Source organism: Anabrus simplex, chromosome 5 (genome assembly GCF_040414725.1).
Source record: "Anabrus simplex isolate iqAnaSimp1 chromosome 5, ASM4041472v1, whole genome shotgun sequence".
In the NCBI taxonomy this organism is placed as follows: Eukaryota; Metazoa; Arthropoda; class Insecta; order Orthoptera; family Tettigoniidae; genus Anabrus; species Anabrus simplex.
Window position 1 is genome coordinate 418,301,476 of NC_090269.1, and position 18,675 is coordinate 418,320,150.

Consider the following 18,675-nt stretch of genomic DNA (forward strand, 5'->3'; position numbering starts at 1 on the left):
ACTCGCGGAGGAGCAACTCGTTATTAATATCACATTCAGTTTTTTCCCATGACATTTGACCACTCAGTGTATTTTCAATAAGATAAAGTAAAAATTTTAATCGACTGATGTGGACATATTGTATTAAATGACTTATATTTCAATCTAGCAAATGTACCCGAGCTTCGCTACGGTGACCTACAATGTATACGGATTTTTCCGTAAATTACTGTAAAGGCAGTGACTAAGATTAAATTAAACTGAATGTCGCTTAGCGCTATCCGAGAAACAAAACATGGAGGACACTATACACTGATCATCCAGATCATTATGACCACCTACCTAACAACCGGTATGTCCACCTTCGGCACGGATAACAGCGGCGACACGTCTTGGCATGGGAGCAATGAGGCCTTGGTAGGTCGCTGGAGGGAGTTGGTACCACATCTGTACACACAAGTCACTTAATTCCAGTATATTCCCGGGAGGGGGGGGGCGATGAGCTCCGACGCCACGTTCATTCACATCCCATATATATTCGATTGGGTTAAGATCTGGCGATTTGGGGGCCAGTATATCAATTGCAACTCGCCACTGTGTTCCTCAAATCACTGCATCACACTCCTGGCCTTGTGACATGGCACATTTTCTTGTTGAAAAATGCTACTGCCGTTGGGAAACATGATCGTCATGAAGGGGTGTACGTGGTCTGCAACCAGTGTACGATACTTCTCGGCCATCATGGTGCCTTGCACGAGTACCACTGACCCATGGAGGGCCACGTGAATGTTCCCCAGATCATAACTGAGCCGCACCAGCTTGTCTCCATCCCGCAGTACTGGTGTCAATGAGCTGTTCCCCTGGAAGGCGACGGATTCGCACCCTCCCATCGGCATGATTAAGAAGGTATCGGGATTCATTAGGCGATGCAACAACGCTCGGCTACTGCGCCAACGTCCAGTGACGATGGTCACGTGCCCATTTCAGTCGTAGTTGCCTATGTCGTGGGGTTAACATTGGCACATGCATGGGCCATCGGCAGCGGAGGTTCATCCTTATGAGTGTTCGGTGCACTGTGTGTTCAAACACACTTGCACTCTGCCCAGCATTAAAGTCTGATGTTAGTTCCACCACAGTTGGCCGCCTGTCCTGTTTTACCAGTTTGCCCCGCCTACGACGTCCGACATCTGCAATGAGGTGTGGCCGCTCAGCCCTTCGACGTTCGGAAGTGGTTTCACCTTGGTTTCGCCACCTGTTGAAAACACTCACCATAGCACACCTCGAAGACCCGACAAGTCGTGCAGTTTCCGAAATGCTCGTGCCGAACCTCCGGGCCATCACAATGTGCCCTCGGTCAAACTTAGACATATCGCGCGCCTTCCCCATTCTACACACGGACAGCACGCTCACTGATACTACATACACCGTGCGTCAGGTGACGCTGCTATCGCCTAGACAGGTATATATCGATAGAAGGTAGGCGGTCATAATGTTCTGGCTGATCAGTGCACGTTATTTCCGATGTAAAGTAAGCATTGGGGAAGTTTTGTTGATAATGGCAGGCCACACTTCCTGCTGCCAATCACAACCGAGTTCGGGAGATTCTACTATAACGGTAGGCCCACTTGGCAACTGCCATTCCCAGTAGAGATGGAGAGTTTTCATTATAAAAACAGGCCACTTTTCCTAATGCCAGTCGCAATCGAGCTAGAGATATTTGATTATAATCGAGGAATGCAGCGCTATCTAACGAATCAACAATCCAGACACGACAATAAGTCATATGACCAAAGTTTTAGATCTCTCCTATTTAAATGGCGATTGTGCTATCTGTTTTGTAATACCACTTACCGTTTGGCCATCAACTACAACGAAACGAAGGTCTGCACCGTCATTAAAATGCATCCATATTTCGATATTTTACGGGGTCAAAAGTTATACATTTGAACAGCTTACAATTTTTCCTCAAAGACAAGAGTGTCCAGGTTTCGGGATTAGCACTCGCCTATGTACGGGGTAATTAAGCAAGAAATTAATACAGTTAAGGAAGTTGAAATTAATATAAAATAGGATTATAACTGACGATAGCAGTATAGGACAAATATGTAAATATCAAATGGATGTTTTTGAAAAAAAAAATCCCCTCAATAAATTTGTGATGGTATGAGTTAGGGATATAAGTAGGCGATAACAGAGAAGAAATTTAGGTGCAGGCATTCTTACGTAAAGAGATAAGAAGATGACTTATGGTATTATTACTTAAGCCTAAGGAGGCAGGGCAGAGTTAAGATATTAAAGCAGAAAACAGAAGTAAAATAGAAATCCAGTAAAAATTATAGCAAAAAAAAAAAAACACCTTACGGTGCGAAATAATGGACCACACTCCGCGGTACTGTTCAAATATTAACAACGCCTCTTAGGTTCGAGGACGACTATACCCTCCAACGGCATTCTGCCAATATCGCGCAGAATCGCCGATTCACGTGTCTCTTGGCTTCCACCCAAGAACAACCACGAGTTTACAGAAATTATGACGAAAATGGCAATACACTATGTTACTTCCCTGCTGGCAAGCAGTCAGAGACGTTGCCATGGTAAAATGTAGGTTCGTTGTCGGTCACTCAACACAGAGCGTGAGACCCGCAGAAAATAGTAATTTTCTCCATCATTTGAAGAGTAAGCGAAGTTATGTACATAACAAAAGTTGTTTATAATGAAACAGCATTTTAGATATAGTCTACGGATTTTACAGGAAACCAATAGTAAAAGAGAAAATGGAAGAAAACTGTTCTGGTTTTCCTATAACCCCCGGCTGTTAAGATATTTTAAAATCACATGCATATTAAAACCTTCTCCGGGATGAGCATACTCTAAATATGAAGTCTGGTTGAAATCTATCCAGCCGTTTCGCTGTGATGGTGGAACAAACACAAACAGACACGAACAATAAAAACCACTCATACGGCCTTGAGTTGACCTGAAGCGTATAAATATCTAAAAAAATTGGCAAAAGAAACGAAATTACAGAGAGGGGCCCCTTACAAGTTTAATTACACTCATGTTCATAAAAACAGAACACCTTGAAAGACTACAGATAGGAAGTTCATATTAATAGGACATGTTCATCAGTACTGTATGTTCTGCAGAAATGATTAGCATTTCAGTCACCTAGGTTCAGCAAGTGTCCTGTTGCCTAGTAGGCACTGGGTCCTCCATGGGAACTGATAACGTGTTCCATGCGTGATGGCATTGACGCGTATAAGGCGCGAAAGGCGCCTTGGGGTATAGCCATCCGTGCTGCATTCACTTGATTCCACAGTTCATCTTTGGTGGTTTGCAATGGGTCACAGCGCCGCACTCGTTGTTTCATCATATCCCATACCAACGAGCTAGAATAACATAGAGAGGCGGAAGCGCTGCCTGGGTGAACCTAATTGACGTCAGAAAAGTTGGATGGCGCAGCCATGCGGTAGAATGTTGAAGCTGCAACATAGTGACTGGTGAGGTATATTTACATGGCGAAGCATTGACGTCGTGATGGAAACAGAAAGAAAGTTGTCAAATTTGAGGAGGTACTGCTCTGTATAAGGTTGCAAATCGTATAAAACGGATACGAAATCTCTTCACTACTTTCCTGTACAAAAAGTTCAGAGAGAAAGATGGGTTTCCGCGCTGTCAATTGGAAAACGCGTTGCGCGATACATGACAGTGCGCAGTCTGCATTCTCGTGAAGACGACTTCTTTCCACAGCGTAGGTACCGGTACTGTTTATTGTACTCATTGATAGTTATTATCTCTAATTTGTATTCACAAAGATTTAGCTACATCAAAAATACTGATAAACTTGTAGCCTAATACTTCTGTGCCGCACATAGAATGTAATCCGCTCTTTGTAAACTTCTTCATATGTGTAACAGCAGACAGTAAATTAACTATCTACATGTGAGTAATATCTTTAACTGATAGTAATTAAGCACTGAATTTAAATTGCCTATATAATACTTCTATCAATGAAAGAAAATATGTAGTATTAGCTTTTTTTGCTATTTGTTTTACGTTACACCGACACAGAGAGGTCTTATGGCGACGATGTGACGGGAAAGGTCTAGGAATGGGAAGGAAGCGGCCGTGGCCTTAATTAAGGTACAGCCCCAGCATTTGCCTGGTGAGAAAATGGGATACCACGGAAAACCATCTTCAGGGCTGTCGACAGTGGGGTTCGAACCCACTATCTCCCGGATGCGAGCTCACAGCTGCACACTCCTAACCGCACGGCCAACTCGCCCGGTCATCATAAATTAGAAGCCATAACCTAATTATTTGGTAGAATTGGACAAACCAAGTATTCTTCAACCCCAAACAGCTGTGACTGTATAGGTTATAGTACTCTTAAATTATAATTTTCCAACTTTGCTCTGCATATTCTGTAGGTAGTTATAATTTTTTTATACTTATTATTGTCGGTTCTAAGTTCTAACTTTTGTGCTGATGGTAAAAATGGAAGAACATTTAAGTTTATGTGGGCTGTTCCAACAGAAGCCTGTATAAAGCCTAGGATTTATTTGCTTTACAACATTTACTTAGTAGAATTATTATTTTCTTTCTTCCCCAAGATTACAGTTTACAAAACAGGTAACTCCCCCGTCACCTGGCTAAGAAATTACTCCATAACCTCTAATAGTGGAAAATTACAGTAGCTTAACTGTTAAGGTGAATTAGCGTGTCAGCGGTAACATTTCTCTGACAAACCCGCTTTATATATACAGTTGCACTTCACATTTTTACCCCTTTGTTCAAGACAACATTAACTTTGTGCGGTTTTGAATCGATGTAGGATGATTGTAAACACAACCAGTTTCATCTTCTGTTTCAAACTTTTTACCTACACATATCAAGTAATTAGCTTGAATATCTCTTCCCCTTCCACTAATGGACGCATGAAATCTCCGACAACTCTCAACAGTTGCGCATACGAAACCAAAGACATTTTGAACACTTAATAAATCCTACAGACGCACACCCGATCACTGTCGTGTTTACATCCCGTCACTATCTCGCCGCCATATTGGAAACAGTTGACGGTAAGCTCCTCCCCCGTTTCGGACGTCAATAGAACGAACGTCCGCCATGTTTCCTGTTGTCACACAAGCAAGGGGGCATGGCCTTTAAATGACGAAAAGTGTAGAAAATGCGCATTTTAGAATCGCTGGGGGAGAATTAAAGTCCGTTGCCGAAAGCTTGAAGCATGAAAGCGAATACCGCCACTTCATCATATTGCGGCACGAGGCCAACATCACGATCAGTTGATTGTAGGGTAGTTCGAAATCATCGCACAGTGACATACGAATAGGCCTCGAAATCGGAACAAGAGCGTTACCCTGCTTGTCCCAGTATGATATGGTAATGGGAGAAACATGATATCCCCCCTATATTATAAATGGACATAAATATTTATGACAGGAAACCTTAAAATCATAGGGACCTATAATAGGTTACAACCTCATTCTGTTAATATTTTTAAAATTATTGCATCCTCATGAGTACTGTGTTCCTTTCTTAATCTGTTTACCCTCCCGGGTTGGTTTTTCCCACGGACTCAGCGACGGATCCCACCTCTACCACCTCAAGGACAGTGTTCTGGATCGTGAGACATTGGGTCGGGGATACAACTGTGAGGGAGGGCTGCACCTGCTATGCTGAACAGGAGCCTTGTGGGGGGGAGAAGGAAGCGGCCGTGGCCTTAAGTTAGGTACCATCCCGGCATTTGCCTGGAGGAGAAGTGGGAAACCACGGAAAATCACTTCGAGGATGGCTGAGGTGGGAGTCGAACCCACTTCTACTCAGTTGACCTCCCCAGGCTGATAGAATCCCGTTACAGCCCTCGTGCCCCTTTTCAAATTTCGTGGCGGAGCTGGGAATCGAACCCGGGCTTCCACGGGTGGCAGCTGCTCACGCTAACCAGTGCACCACAGAGGCGACCAATGAATACTTTACCACAATAATCGTTTAGTGTAATTATTTATTATAATATAGGTGGGATATCATGTTTCTCCCATTACCATATCATACTGGGATTACTAGCTTGAAAGTTGTCCATTATGAAGTGTGGCATAGTTTTAAAAACCAAGGCAACAGACATCTACAATAAAGGCTGTATACATTTCAAAAATAGCAGTAAAATGCTGTATTTATCATACTTGGTGTACGTTTGAACGAAATAAGTGATTTTTTGTGGTTACGTTTTCTTGGTGGTGGGCGTACCATTTCCTTTATTTGTAAATGTGAATGAAAATTAAGTGTACAGAGCATAAGCAACTGAATTGAGTGGGATACCATTTATCTCTTTTCGCCCTCCCAACGCATTGTTCAGTTAAACGAAATCTGAAACAAAATTCGACAAATAATTACCGTGGCTATCCGAACTTTCACTAAGTAAACAATAAAATGGATTTAATTACAAACAGAAATTACAAAAAGGAATCTCGGCTATAATTCAGTAATACTTACTTAAAGTACGATATATCCTTGGTTTTATTACTCCGATTAGTACAACCATACGCTGAGCTTACGGCTGGCATTCTTGAAAGCGAGAATCTATCTTTTTACTTCTTAAAACTTAGGGAATTAAATTGGCATGCACGATCTCCCTGTCACCTCAACATGCTCTCGCGCCAATTCGCTTTGTTTTGACAACCGTTAACATGGCTACCCCTTATCAACTTGCTTCAAGCAGGGAGCGCTGATGTCAGGTATACAGCCCCTCTATGTTATTCTAGCTCGTTGTCCCATACATTTTCGATTGGCGACAAGTCCGGTGATCGGGCGGGGCCAGGGCAACAGTCTGACATCCTGTGACAACAAGAAGAGACGTGTTCGTGCAGCAACATGTGGTCGCGCATTGCCCTGCTGAAATATGGCGTCTGGAGTGTCGTGCAGAAAGGGTATGGCTACGGGTCGCAGGATGTCATTCACGTAGGTCAATCTCGTTACAGTACCCTGGACACGCACCAACTGTGATTTATGATTGTACCCAATAGCACCCCACTCCATAAGTCCTTGAGTTGGCGCTGTATGTCTTGTACGAATGCAGTCAATGTGATGCCTCTCCCCCTGTCTGCGGCGAACCAAAATGCGGCCATCATTTTCAAACAAACAGAACCTGGATTTGTCCGAAAACACTATCTGCTACCATTCCTGTCCCCAATGACGTCGTTCCATACACCATTGCAGTCTAGCATGTTTATGCACATTAGTCAGAGGTAAGCGGAGAAGTGGACGACGCGCCGATAACCCAGACCGTAATAATCGGCGACGGACTGTCACTCCTGATAGTATAGGATGTGTTACACTGTTCCACTGTTCCACTGTTGCGCCAGAGCCGAGGAGGACGCAGATCTGTCCTGCAATGCTATTCGGATGAGGTGTCGATCTTCTCGGGGAGGGGGTTGTCTGGATGGCGACCAGACACATCTCGTCGTGTTCTACGGCCTTCTGTGAACCATTCAGGAACCGTTGCACTGCCGACACACTTCGTCCCACGCGAGCAGCAATTTCCCGGATGGATGCATCATGTTCTCTCATGTCAATAATGCGCCCTGTTTCAAACTCAATCATTTGACGGTACGGTTCTCGCATACGTCTGCGAAACTGAGGAGAGCCGTATAGGACAAATGTGTAAGTACCAAACTGATGTACGAGGGTCGTACTATATTGTTTTTCACCTTATTTTTATATGTCCGGGTATGGTGTATATTCGATTGTGGTTCACATTTCACTTTTGAAGGTGGAGACGTGTAACTAGTGTATTGTTCCACTGATAGGTAGCAGCACACGCACAGGGGCCAACGAATGCACTCGTGATAGGCATTTCATAACAACACTGTATCAAAGAAAAGCAGCTCGATTTGTTCTGGGTGATTTCCGACAAAAGAGTAGCGTTACAAAAATGTTGCAAAGTTTGGGCTGGGAAAAATTCTGAGAAAGAAGACGAGCTGCTCGACTAATAAGTGGTATGCTCCGAGCTGTCAGTGGAGAGATGGCGTGGAATGACATTAGTAGACGAATAACTTTGAGTGGCGTCTTTAAAAGTAGGAAAGATCACAATAAGAAGATAAAGGTGGAATTCAAGAGGACAAATTGGGGCAAATATCCATTTATAGGAAGGGGAGTTAGGGAATGGAATAACTTACCAAGGGAGATGTTCAATAAATTTCCAATTTCTTTGAAATCATTTAAGAAAAGACTAGGAAATCAACAGATAGGGAATCTGCTACCTGGGCGACTGCCCTAAATGCAGATCATTATTGATTGATTGATTGATTGATTGATTGATTGATTGATTGATTGATTGATTGATTGATTGATTGATTGATTGATTGGAGCAGACAACATGGAAAGCAACCGTCAGGGACAGCCCAGTACGACTTGGTTCCTATGGAAAGAAGGCGTGACCACTGCAGAAATTCATCAGCGCTTGGTGGCAGTCAAAGACTTTAATATTACTTATCTAGACTCACAGAGCGCGCTGATGCTAAGCGGAATATTGAACACTTTCGCGCATCGCCATGTTGCGGGCGCTTCAGCTTCGAATGCATGGCTAGCACGTGGTAATGTTTACAGATCCTTGCATGTTTTCGATTTGAATCATGCCTGTTAGTGTATCTGGTTTGGTATTACATGTGACGGAGTGGTAATATATTGTCAAATATTTTTAAGGAATTTGAGAGCTGATACATTACGTTAGTTAAATTGACCGGCTATATTAGGCCTAAAGTTAGGCATTACCTGTGGAATGGAAAGATATTCACGAGGGTGAATTCGTGTGCAGCCTTCATTTGTACGGACTGCTATCAGAAGGGATCTGGTATTTCTTTTCACATGAGAGTAGAAATTGAACTGTTAAAAAATAACTTTCATTTACCATAATCAAGAAGTAAACAGGTTAGAGGGTGGTTGATTCAGAGAACGCATGGACATGAAATTTAGAATATTTAGGCTTCTTTTTTCTGTTTGCCTTTTTGCAATTCATCGGGGATAATTGTTTAGAACTAAAAATCTGTTCTGAAAAAGACTACATATTTTTCATACAAACTGTGTAGCGGTATTGCAAATTTGATAAACCTGGGCATAGAATCCGTAAGATATGATTGATACAACTTGATAAAACCTTCTAATATCAGGGTAAGGTATTGCTTCAAATGATCAATTATTTGAAAAAATATTTATTAGTATCCTGTGTCTTATTTTCTCCAATTTTTCCCACTTGCTTTATAATAAAAGAATACAATTGTTAATACGCTATTCCAGAAAAATCTGACAATATAAAGTCTAAACAAAGCTCATTACAATCTTGTCAATCCTAGTCTTCATTAGAAAACGCTAATCAAATTAACTTTTCACTATGATATTAATCTTTTTTGTTTGCAAGTGGTTTACTTTCAATTTCATTTTATTTTCTTTCTGGTGTAAATCATGGTGCTCATATTAGAGAAAAATTAGAACGCACTTTCAATTTTTATGTGCTCAGATAACGTTAATTCAGAATGAGTTTGTAAAAGCAGTAATATTTAAGAAGATAATATTATGAGGAGGGTTTTACATCTTAAATGATAACATTCTTACTTGAGCCTAACCGGGCGAGTTGGCGGTGCGGTAAGGACCGCGCAGCTTTGAGCTTGCATCCGGGATATAGTGGGCTCGAACCCCACTGTCGGCAGCCCTGAAGATGGTTTTCCGTACTTTTCCATTTTCACACCAGGCAAATGCTGGGGCTGTAGTTTTAATTAAGGCCACGGGCTCTTCCTTCCCATTCCTAGGCCTTTACTATCCCATCGTCGCCATAAGACCTATCTGTGCCGGTGCGACGTAAAGCAAATTGTAAAAAATAAAACTTAAGCCTAAACCTCGCAGAGAAACTCAAACTAACCCTAGACATTAATTTCATTTTAAGAAATACACAACAGAAGCGTAGCACCAGTGTAACGAATGCTAGGCAGCATTTACCTAAATCCAAATCACACAAACATGATAATTTAACTTCTACTCATCCAATTACGTTATTTCATATCCAAACCAAACCAAACCCCATGGCACAACAGGCCCGAAAGGCCATGGCCTACCAAGCGACCGCTGCTCAGCTTGAAGGCCTGCAGATTACGAGGGTTCATGTGGTCAGCACGGCGAATCCTCTCGGCCGTTATGTCACCGTCAGATAGCTCCGCAATTGTAATCACGTACGCTGAGTGGACCTCGAACCAGCATTCAGATCCAGGTATAAATCTCTGACCTGGCCGGGGATTGAACCCGGTGCCTCCGGGTAAGAAGTAGACACGCTACCTCTACGCCGCAGAGCCGGCATTTCGTATTCAGAAAATGATAAAACATGTATCTGTTTGTTTTAGAAAGATTTCTGCAATCATGTACTTTTTAAACAATCTGTTCAGATAATTAAGTAAAATTTGCTGTTTGGCCGAACGGTTAGCGGCGCGCGGCTGTGAGCTTCCATCCGGGAGATAGTGGGTTCGAATCCCAATGTCGGCAGCGCTGAAGATGGTTTTCCGTAGTTTCCCATTTTCACACCAGGCAAATGCTGGAGCTGTACCTTAATTAAGGCCACGGCCGCTTCCTTCCAACTCCTAGGCCTTTCCTAGCCTATCGTCGCCGTAAGACCTATCTGTGTCGGTGCGACGTAAAGCCACTAGCAAAAATAATATTGCTGTAATGACTTATCTAAGAGGAATCATAAGCTATTTACCTTTCATATAAAGATTTTATTTCACAGGTTTCCTTTTTTGTTGATATTGAAGATTATTGTTATCGGTACATGAGTTTGTAGATATTTAATTTATGTGTTCTCCAGTCTGCTGAGAGACAGGTAATTTTTATCTCACGATATGTAATCATACTTAAGTTGTAGACCGCTTTTTGAACATGTCTTCATATTTTCAGTAAAGCTAAATAGGCCTAATTGTTGATTCTAGGTATCTCAAGAGACAGATTGCCACGTGATTCTCGTCCTTTGAGTCTGGCCTTTTTGCCATACGTACAATGTTCAAACACATCAGTTACAAACATGACCCTTATATTAAAGCACATGATCATTTTCGAGGTACCGCTAGTGTATTTTTATAGTAGTGTATTTTTCAGTCTTCTTATTCAGTCTGCTAATCTTTTAGGTGCACGACCTATAGGCTATCCAAAGGATTTGTGTAGATTTTTCAGTTTTTATGCATAGGTATATTTTAATATTACCACAGTCTTGATATTATGTATATTTATTGCGTGTGTACACGGTAGTCGGTGTAGGCTGTCATTAATTTTATAAGGCGAATGTTTTCATGTGTGCGAAATGTAAAATAAAGCATGGATTCCATATGATCTCTGCGTCAAGCTGAGGAGCGCCCGCAACATGGCGGTGCGCGTATGGACATACAGGCTTCTGCGCAGCCAGCGATGTGGGGCCTTGGTGGCAGTCTGTGGAGAACATGCGCCGTCACGGAAAACAGCTACTTCAGTGGCGTATGCTGGAATCAACACGTGGGCTACCACTAGACTTAAGTTATCCCTTTTCAATTGTTGGTTTAGTGAGCGGTTGAGCTGCAGCCAATAGCCAACGGAGAAGCCTGCTGCGTTATCAAGGCTGCTTCACAAGCTAATGCCCTAGCCTCTGCTACTGCCAATACTCAACACCTGATCAGTGGTGATAGTGGCCTAAGGTTTAACAAATTAAAGTCCGGCTTTGTGGCTTATTGGATAGACTGCTTGCCTTTGGTCCGATAGCCTCGGTTCAGTTTTCAGAATTAACCCCCTCACACGGTTAATTCCCCTGGCTTGGGGACTGGGTGTTTATGATGTCTTCGCTATTAATTTATCCTCATTAGGTCACCACCAAGCGTATACAGATGTCATGCACCATTAATATTACATTATTACCGGGCGAGTTGGCCGTGCGCGTAGAGGCGCGCGGCTGTGAGCTTGCATCCGGGAGATAGTAGGTTCGAATCCCACTATCGGCAGCCCTGAAAATGGTTTTCCGTGGTTTCCCATTTTCACACCAGGCAAATGCTGGGGCTGTACCTTAATTAAGGCCACGGCCGCTTCCTTCCAACTCCTACGCCTTTCCTATCCCATCGTCGCCATAAGACCTATCTGTGTCGGTGCGACGTAAAGCCCCTAGCAAAAAAAATAAATATTGCATTAAATAAAAACGTTGAATTTTACAGCGGTCATACCTATCGTTCACTGGTTAATTAATTAGATCAGTGGTGGTGTCCGATCCATGATCACGGGTTCGATTCCAACCAACAAAAGAGAATACTAAACCTGATCATTTTAGCAGATCTACCTATAAAAAGAAAACTATGTTTACTCCTATAACAGCAGCCCTGCAGTGTCATCCTTCAAAGATGTAGAAGTAAACGGGAGTGAAATATCAGAGCTCTGTTATCTATAAAATTAAGTCAGAAGTATGAGGTGGGGCAAGTACATACGATGAGTAACGTATGGTTGCTAGTTATCAGTGGCGGTCTGACGGAACGAAGCCTAGCACAGCTATCACCTCGGTTCCAGCACCTATCGGACATGCGTCAGCAAGCCTCGTGAGGTGGGTGGAGGGGAGAGGGACGACAGTCTAGGCTGCAATATCAGTGTCCGATGCCTTGCTCTCAGAAATACGTGCGACGTTTTTTCTCACTGCTTTCAAGTTTTATAAATGGAACAATGTGTCCAATGCTTACATTATAATGTGCTTTAGACTTCCATCATTCACAACTGAGGTTTGGGCTTCATCGGTAACCTTGGTAGCCCTCAGTATACGCCACTGGTTTACTTCTGGGTGGAATGTTGGAAAACAGGGCGCACATCGGTGGACTAGGGAGCCATTTCTGAAAGGAATGTGACAGTGTCAACACCAGCAACATTGCCCGGGTCGAACAGGCCATACAAGGAAACAAATGCATCACATTTACGGAAATAGAGGCAGCCACGGGAATTAGCCGAAACACCCTGCAGCGGATCGTGCACGGCCACTTCAAGGGCAGTGTCCTGGAGTGTGTGATATTTGGTCAGGGAAGCAATTGGTGAGAAAGACCAGTACCTCGCCCAGGCGGCCTCACCTGCTATGCTGAACCGGGGACTTGTGGTGGATGGGAGGATTAGAAGGAAGAGAGAAGGGTGCAGTCATGGCCTTAAGTTGGGTACCATCCCGGCATTTGCTTGGAGGAGCAGTGGGAAACCACGGAGAAACGACTTCGAGGATGGCTGAGGCGGGAATCGAATCCCCTCTACTCATTTGACCTCCCGAGCTGAGTGGACCCCGTTGCAATCCTCGAACCACTTTTCAAATTTCGCGGCAGAGCCGGGAAGCGAGGGTGTCAGCTAATCACACTAACCATACACCACAGAGGCGGACTTATAACGAATATTAAAAAGACTTCATAACCGAGCGGAGTGGAACAAGCTCTGCATGCGGGGAGGAGTGGGTTCGAGCTCTACCATCGGCTGTACTGTGGTTTCCCAATTTCGCTTCCAGGCAATTTGCCAGGACAGTTCCAATTCATAGGCCACTGCAGATTGCCTCCTCCTTACTCAATTTAATTTACCATTATTAAAGTCCGGCTCCATGGCTAAATGTCCGACTCGTTGGCTGAACGGTCAGCGTACTGGCCTTCGGTGCAGAGGGTCCCGGGTTTGATTCCCGGCCGGGTCGGGGATTTAACCTTAATTGGTTAATTCCAACGGCACAGGGGCTGGGTGAATGTGTTGTCTTCATCATCATTTCATCCTCAGCATGACGCGCAGGTCGCCTACGGGAGTCAAGTTGAAAGACCTGCACCTGGCGAGCCAAACCCGTCCTGGAATATCCCGGCATTAAAAGCCATACGACATGTCATGGCTAAATGGTTAGCAGGCTGGCCTTTGGTCACAGGGGTCCCTGGATCGATTCCCGGCAAGGTCGGGAATTTTAACCAAAACTGGTTAATTCCCCTGGCACGGAGACTGGGTGTATGTGTCGTCTTCATCATTTCATCGCCTACGAGCGTCAAATCAAAAGACCTGCACCTGGCGAGCCGAAGTCCTCGGACACATCGCGGCACTAAAAGCTCCTCAAGTGAGGTGGCGGTAGGAACAGCATCCGGCTGTAAAACATGCCATAAACATTCATCTGACCTCATCCCCGACCTCGTATCAAGAAACGGGGCTAAGGTCACCCGGCGGCCCCAGGTTCGATTCCCGGCCGGGTCAGGGAGTTTTAATTGTAATGATTAATATCCCTGGCCTGGGGGACTGGGTATTTGTAACGTCCTTAATCTTCCTTTCCTCACACACAACATTCCACACTACCGCCATTCCAATTACACGCAGGTTGATACAATCTGGTGCCAGTAGGGACAAAAGATCCACATGGGTCGACCCCCCGAACAAATGGCATTAAAAAAAGGTGGTGGCGATGGTGATTATTGTTTTAAGAGGGAGTACAAATGGGCAACCGTCCTCTATTAACGCTAAGCAGAAGGGAAAAACGAAGGTATCGGTCAAAGAAAGGCAAGGGCCACGAAGGGCATGAAAATGAAAGACTCTCTAGGCCTCGCAAACTTAATACCGCCGGGTCGGAAAAGAACAAGAGTTGACCAAGGGAGGTCGGATAGAATAGATGAAAGTGAGGAACCTAGTAAAGTATAAGTTGAAGCAATGCCAGGAATGAACTAAGGGCTCCGTGGTCGCCAACCCACTCTTCCAAGTTTAAAGCCCTTGGATTCCTATTTAGTGGTCTTTTACGACAGCCAGGGGATACCGTGGGTGTTATTTTTTTTTGCTAGGGGCTTTACGTCGCACCGACACAGATAGGTCTTATGGCGACGATGGGATAGGAAAGGCCTAGGAGTTGGAAGGAAGCGGCCGTGGCCTTAATTAAGGAACAGCCCCAGCATTTGCCTGGTGTGAAAATGGGAAACCACGGAAAACCATCTTCAGGGCTGCCGATAGTGGGATTCGAACCTACTATCTCCCGGATGCAAGCTCACAGCCGCGCGCCTCTACGCGCACGGCCAACTCGCCCGGTATGTGGGTGTTATTCTACCACCCCCATCCACAGGGGGAACGGGGCTAAGGGATGTACAAACAAACACTTTAAAGACTTTACATAACGTTCACATTAAGGTAGGAGGGATGAGTTCAGGAGTGAAAGAAAAAAATCGATCTGAGTAGTAGCCTTGGATGTTGTACCGGGAGGTACACCTCAACGCCGCGCATTCAAAATAAGCGCCTTAATGAACTCCTCTATCGAACAAAAGTGAAAACTACTACAACAGGAACTTAGAACTTTAATCAGAAGATGCCACCACTGAAAAATTAAGTAACTGTTTAGTTGTTAAGTTTCCCAAACTGAGTGAATTTCTCCTTGTTTTGTTTGGCAGTCGTCAAGAAATTTGGACATTCTTCCATAGATGACACTACCAAAAAAAAAAAAAAAACTATGATCATGCACCCTGCTGCGAGGTGTAAGAAGTTATAATTTAAAGAAGTTTTGTATTTCTAGGTTTTTGTAACTGATTGATGTTCATTTATTTTTGAGTTGGCAATATTTCCTTTTTCTTTCCGCCAGTTTTGAATCTGGCCAATGAAAAATATCTGTAATTAATTTTCAACCTATCACAAGCTTCTTGTTCGATTTCGAGTGTTACTTTGAACTCAACCAATAAAATTGAGAGGATGTGGCTGGTTTAGTCTTGAATGATCTCGAACCTTCCCTGAGGGTTTATAAACTGCGGCTTTTCACGTTTCTTGGCCAATTGATCGTCGTCTATCTGAGTGTATGTTAAGCAGGAGACGGGCGGCCTCTTTCGTCGGCAACCTGTAATGGCCACATAACTTTATTCTTTCTTGCTACCTCTGCAGTTTAATCCGAGGGAAAGGTCCGAATTCTTAGTTATGTAACAAACTTTTCTAAAATGTATACCTTCTTTCGGCTAATGTAAAAATCTCATAAAGCTTTAACTTTAAACCGGGGATAGAGAGTGAAGTACCCTCTCGAGCTCCCTTCATCTTGGTTTGGGGTGACTACGTTTTTTAACTGTTTTTCCTTCTGTAATGTGTTAAGTAATTTCTATACGAGTCACCTCGATAGTTTGGGAATAGCCCCTGTTTCATCGGCCTAGAGCCCTTTAGGTTTTTAAGTTTTCATTACCTTGGAGCGCAGTGTACGCCTCCATTCCTTTTGTGTTTGGGCCAGTTATTTAACCTGTTCTTCTCCGCAAAGGCCCTATAGGTTGAGTACAAGATACCCCTGTTTCAATTTGTAAGTTGGGCCATGGAAGGCCAGAGAGTGTAAGATTTTTGATGTTGCCTCGAGTAGGCTGGAAGAAACTGAGAACCCGTTAGCTCTTTTTCAAATGTTGTAATTGTAAAGAGTGCCTCTGGAAGGCTAGATATTGTAATTGGAGCAAGTGCTCTTTGAATTAGGGAATGTCTGTCCTTGACTAAATTTGTTCTCATTTTGAATGGTAAATTTGAGCTGGGAGCTCAGGAATTGTAAAACGAGGGGCTTGAAGCCCAAAATCTGTCACGTTCACTAATCTCGTATTTTCCTTGACTTGTTTTAAGATTGTCATTGCACCAGATGTTTCATTATTATGAAAAATTGTTAAGTTTGAAGTTCTGAAAATATAACCTTCAGTTTAAGTTTTAAATTAATTTTGATATTGTAGTTAGACCCATTCAAGCCCGCACCTTCTTTCATCTCTTTCTGCTCCACTGTTAACCCCATAACACAGGTATTTGAAGGTGCTCAAATACCTTAGTCGCGTGTAGAGATTTAGTAGTACGTAAAAGAAAACTCACAACATTCAGGCACCTCAGCGTCTCTGAAAATAGTAAAAGTAGCTGATGGGACGTAAAACTAATTATATTAACGAAAATACAGCGTTCTAACAACAATTACACGAGGTATTATAAAATACTGAATAGTGGACTATGTGTAACTAGGTGAATCACACGTTAAAGAAGCCTCCCGTGCTTTGATAAAAAAAAAGATTCAGATCATTCCAACGAGATAAAATTTGACATTGGCAATGGAAAAATTATATCCCGTGATCAGGAAAACAACTCTGAGCGAGGAGGAAGAGCGCTGACAATATATTTATCTCTACACGTGATTCACAGTATGTTACTATCATACATAGACTACAACTTCCTCAGAGACTTATGCCTTTCAGCGTTCAATCTGCAAGCCTTTGTGAATTCACTTAAAAGCATCCGCAATTCTCTAACTTATTTCTAACCAAAGTAGCCATGTTTAGTTCCATACCTCTTATCTTTAAATCATTATAAACTGAGTCTAACCATCGTCCTCTTGTTCTCCCTCTATTTCTCTTACTCCCCTTGACCGAGTCCATTAGACCTATTCTCCTTTCGCCTCACATGACCCCACCACCACAGCCGGTTTATGCGCACCGCTACATCCACCCAGTTCATTCTTAACCTATACAACCACATTTCATGTTCCCTCCTACCATTATTCCCACCAGGGATCATTCTAGCTCCTTTCATGTTACTTGTATATTATTAAATAAGAGAATATTCGGCTTTCATTAGTCAACATCGGTTTATTTATACAGATATAATACTGTCATTAAAATTTTCAGCATACGTTAGTTGCAGATTCGGTGCATATTTTCGGACAGACCGAGCTCGATAGCTGCAGTTGCTTAATTGCGGCCAGTGTCCAGTATTCGGGAGATAGTGGGTTCGAACCCCACTGTCGGCAGCCCTGAAGATGGTTTTCCGTAGTTTCCCATTTTCACACCAGGCAAATGCTGGGGCTGTACCTTAATTAAGGCCACGGCCGCTTCCTTCCCACTCCTAGCTCTTTCCTGTCCCGTCCTCGCCTTAAGACCAGTCTGTGTCAGTGTGACGTAAAGCAACTTGCCAATATATATATATTCGGACGGACAACATTTTAATATTTTTTCCATGTTTTCCGGCGTACCATGTACCAAACTTTCGCGTAGGTTTACCACAGATTCAAAATCGCTGTTCTAAACAATAAACAAGAGGTCACAAAGTAACAAATTTCATAATTCCACGAACAAACAATATTTACTAATGACAGAACAGTACACATCTGGGGGTGTTTACCTAAACGCAGCGACTGGTGGCTGTCTGACTGGTCTACTGGAAAATACTTCGTAATAAATGACATTACATGAATCGCGTCATATGTCTAACTCAAATTATCCATACTACTTTTCATTTACTTCTAAAATAAACCGATACGATTTATGCCAAAAATATGCAAATCAGAACAGAATGTTCCAATAGTTTGTGCAACAATAAGCGCGTACTTACCGCAGTAACACGCCTGTTCATGCGAGCTCTAGCGCGACTCTTCCACTACTAATTGGCCAACTGTTATCGCGCGTGATAAAGCGATGTTGCTGCGCTCTGTTGACCCCAAGAAGAACATTAGCATATTGATCACATGGACATTAACTTTTCTCGCCCCGGCATAGCATGTGATGTTTGTTTATATCAGCTGGCATGCATTGACTGAGAAACAGGATGACCTTGACTTTCCACAAGGTAGGCCGACTAATTCTGAAGTCCTTTCGAAGCGCATCGAGGGCACGACCTAGTCGAAAGAAAGAAAGCGTGTGTCAGCAGTTTACAGGAGAAACGTTTAACCCTGTATGAGGAAATCTG

The 18,675-nt window shown here is 43.3% G+C and overlaps 1 protein-coding gene across 1 annotated transcript in view; it reads right to left on the minus strand.

The window, feature by feature from the left end:
• The window catches only part of LOC136875029 (probable E3 ubiquitin-protein ligase sinah), a 205,998-nt gene extending 187,605 nt beyond the window's left edge, over positions 1 to 18,393 (minus strand). Inside the window, exon 1 of the mRNA XM_067148748.2 lies at positions 18,322 to 18,393. Coding sequence (XP_067004849.2) covers positions 18,322 to 18,342 — 21 coding nt within the window. The 5' untranslated portion in view covers positions 18,343 to 18,393. The remainder of the gene's footprint in view (positions 1 to 18,321) is intronic.
• Positions 18,394 to 18,675: the final 282 nt, after the last annotated feature.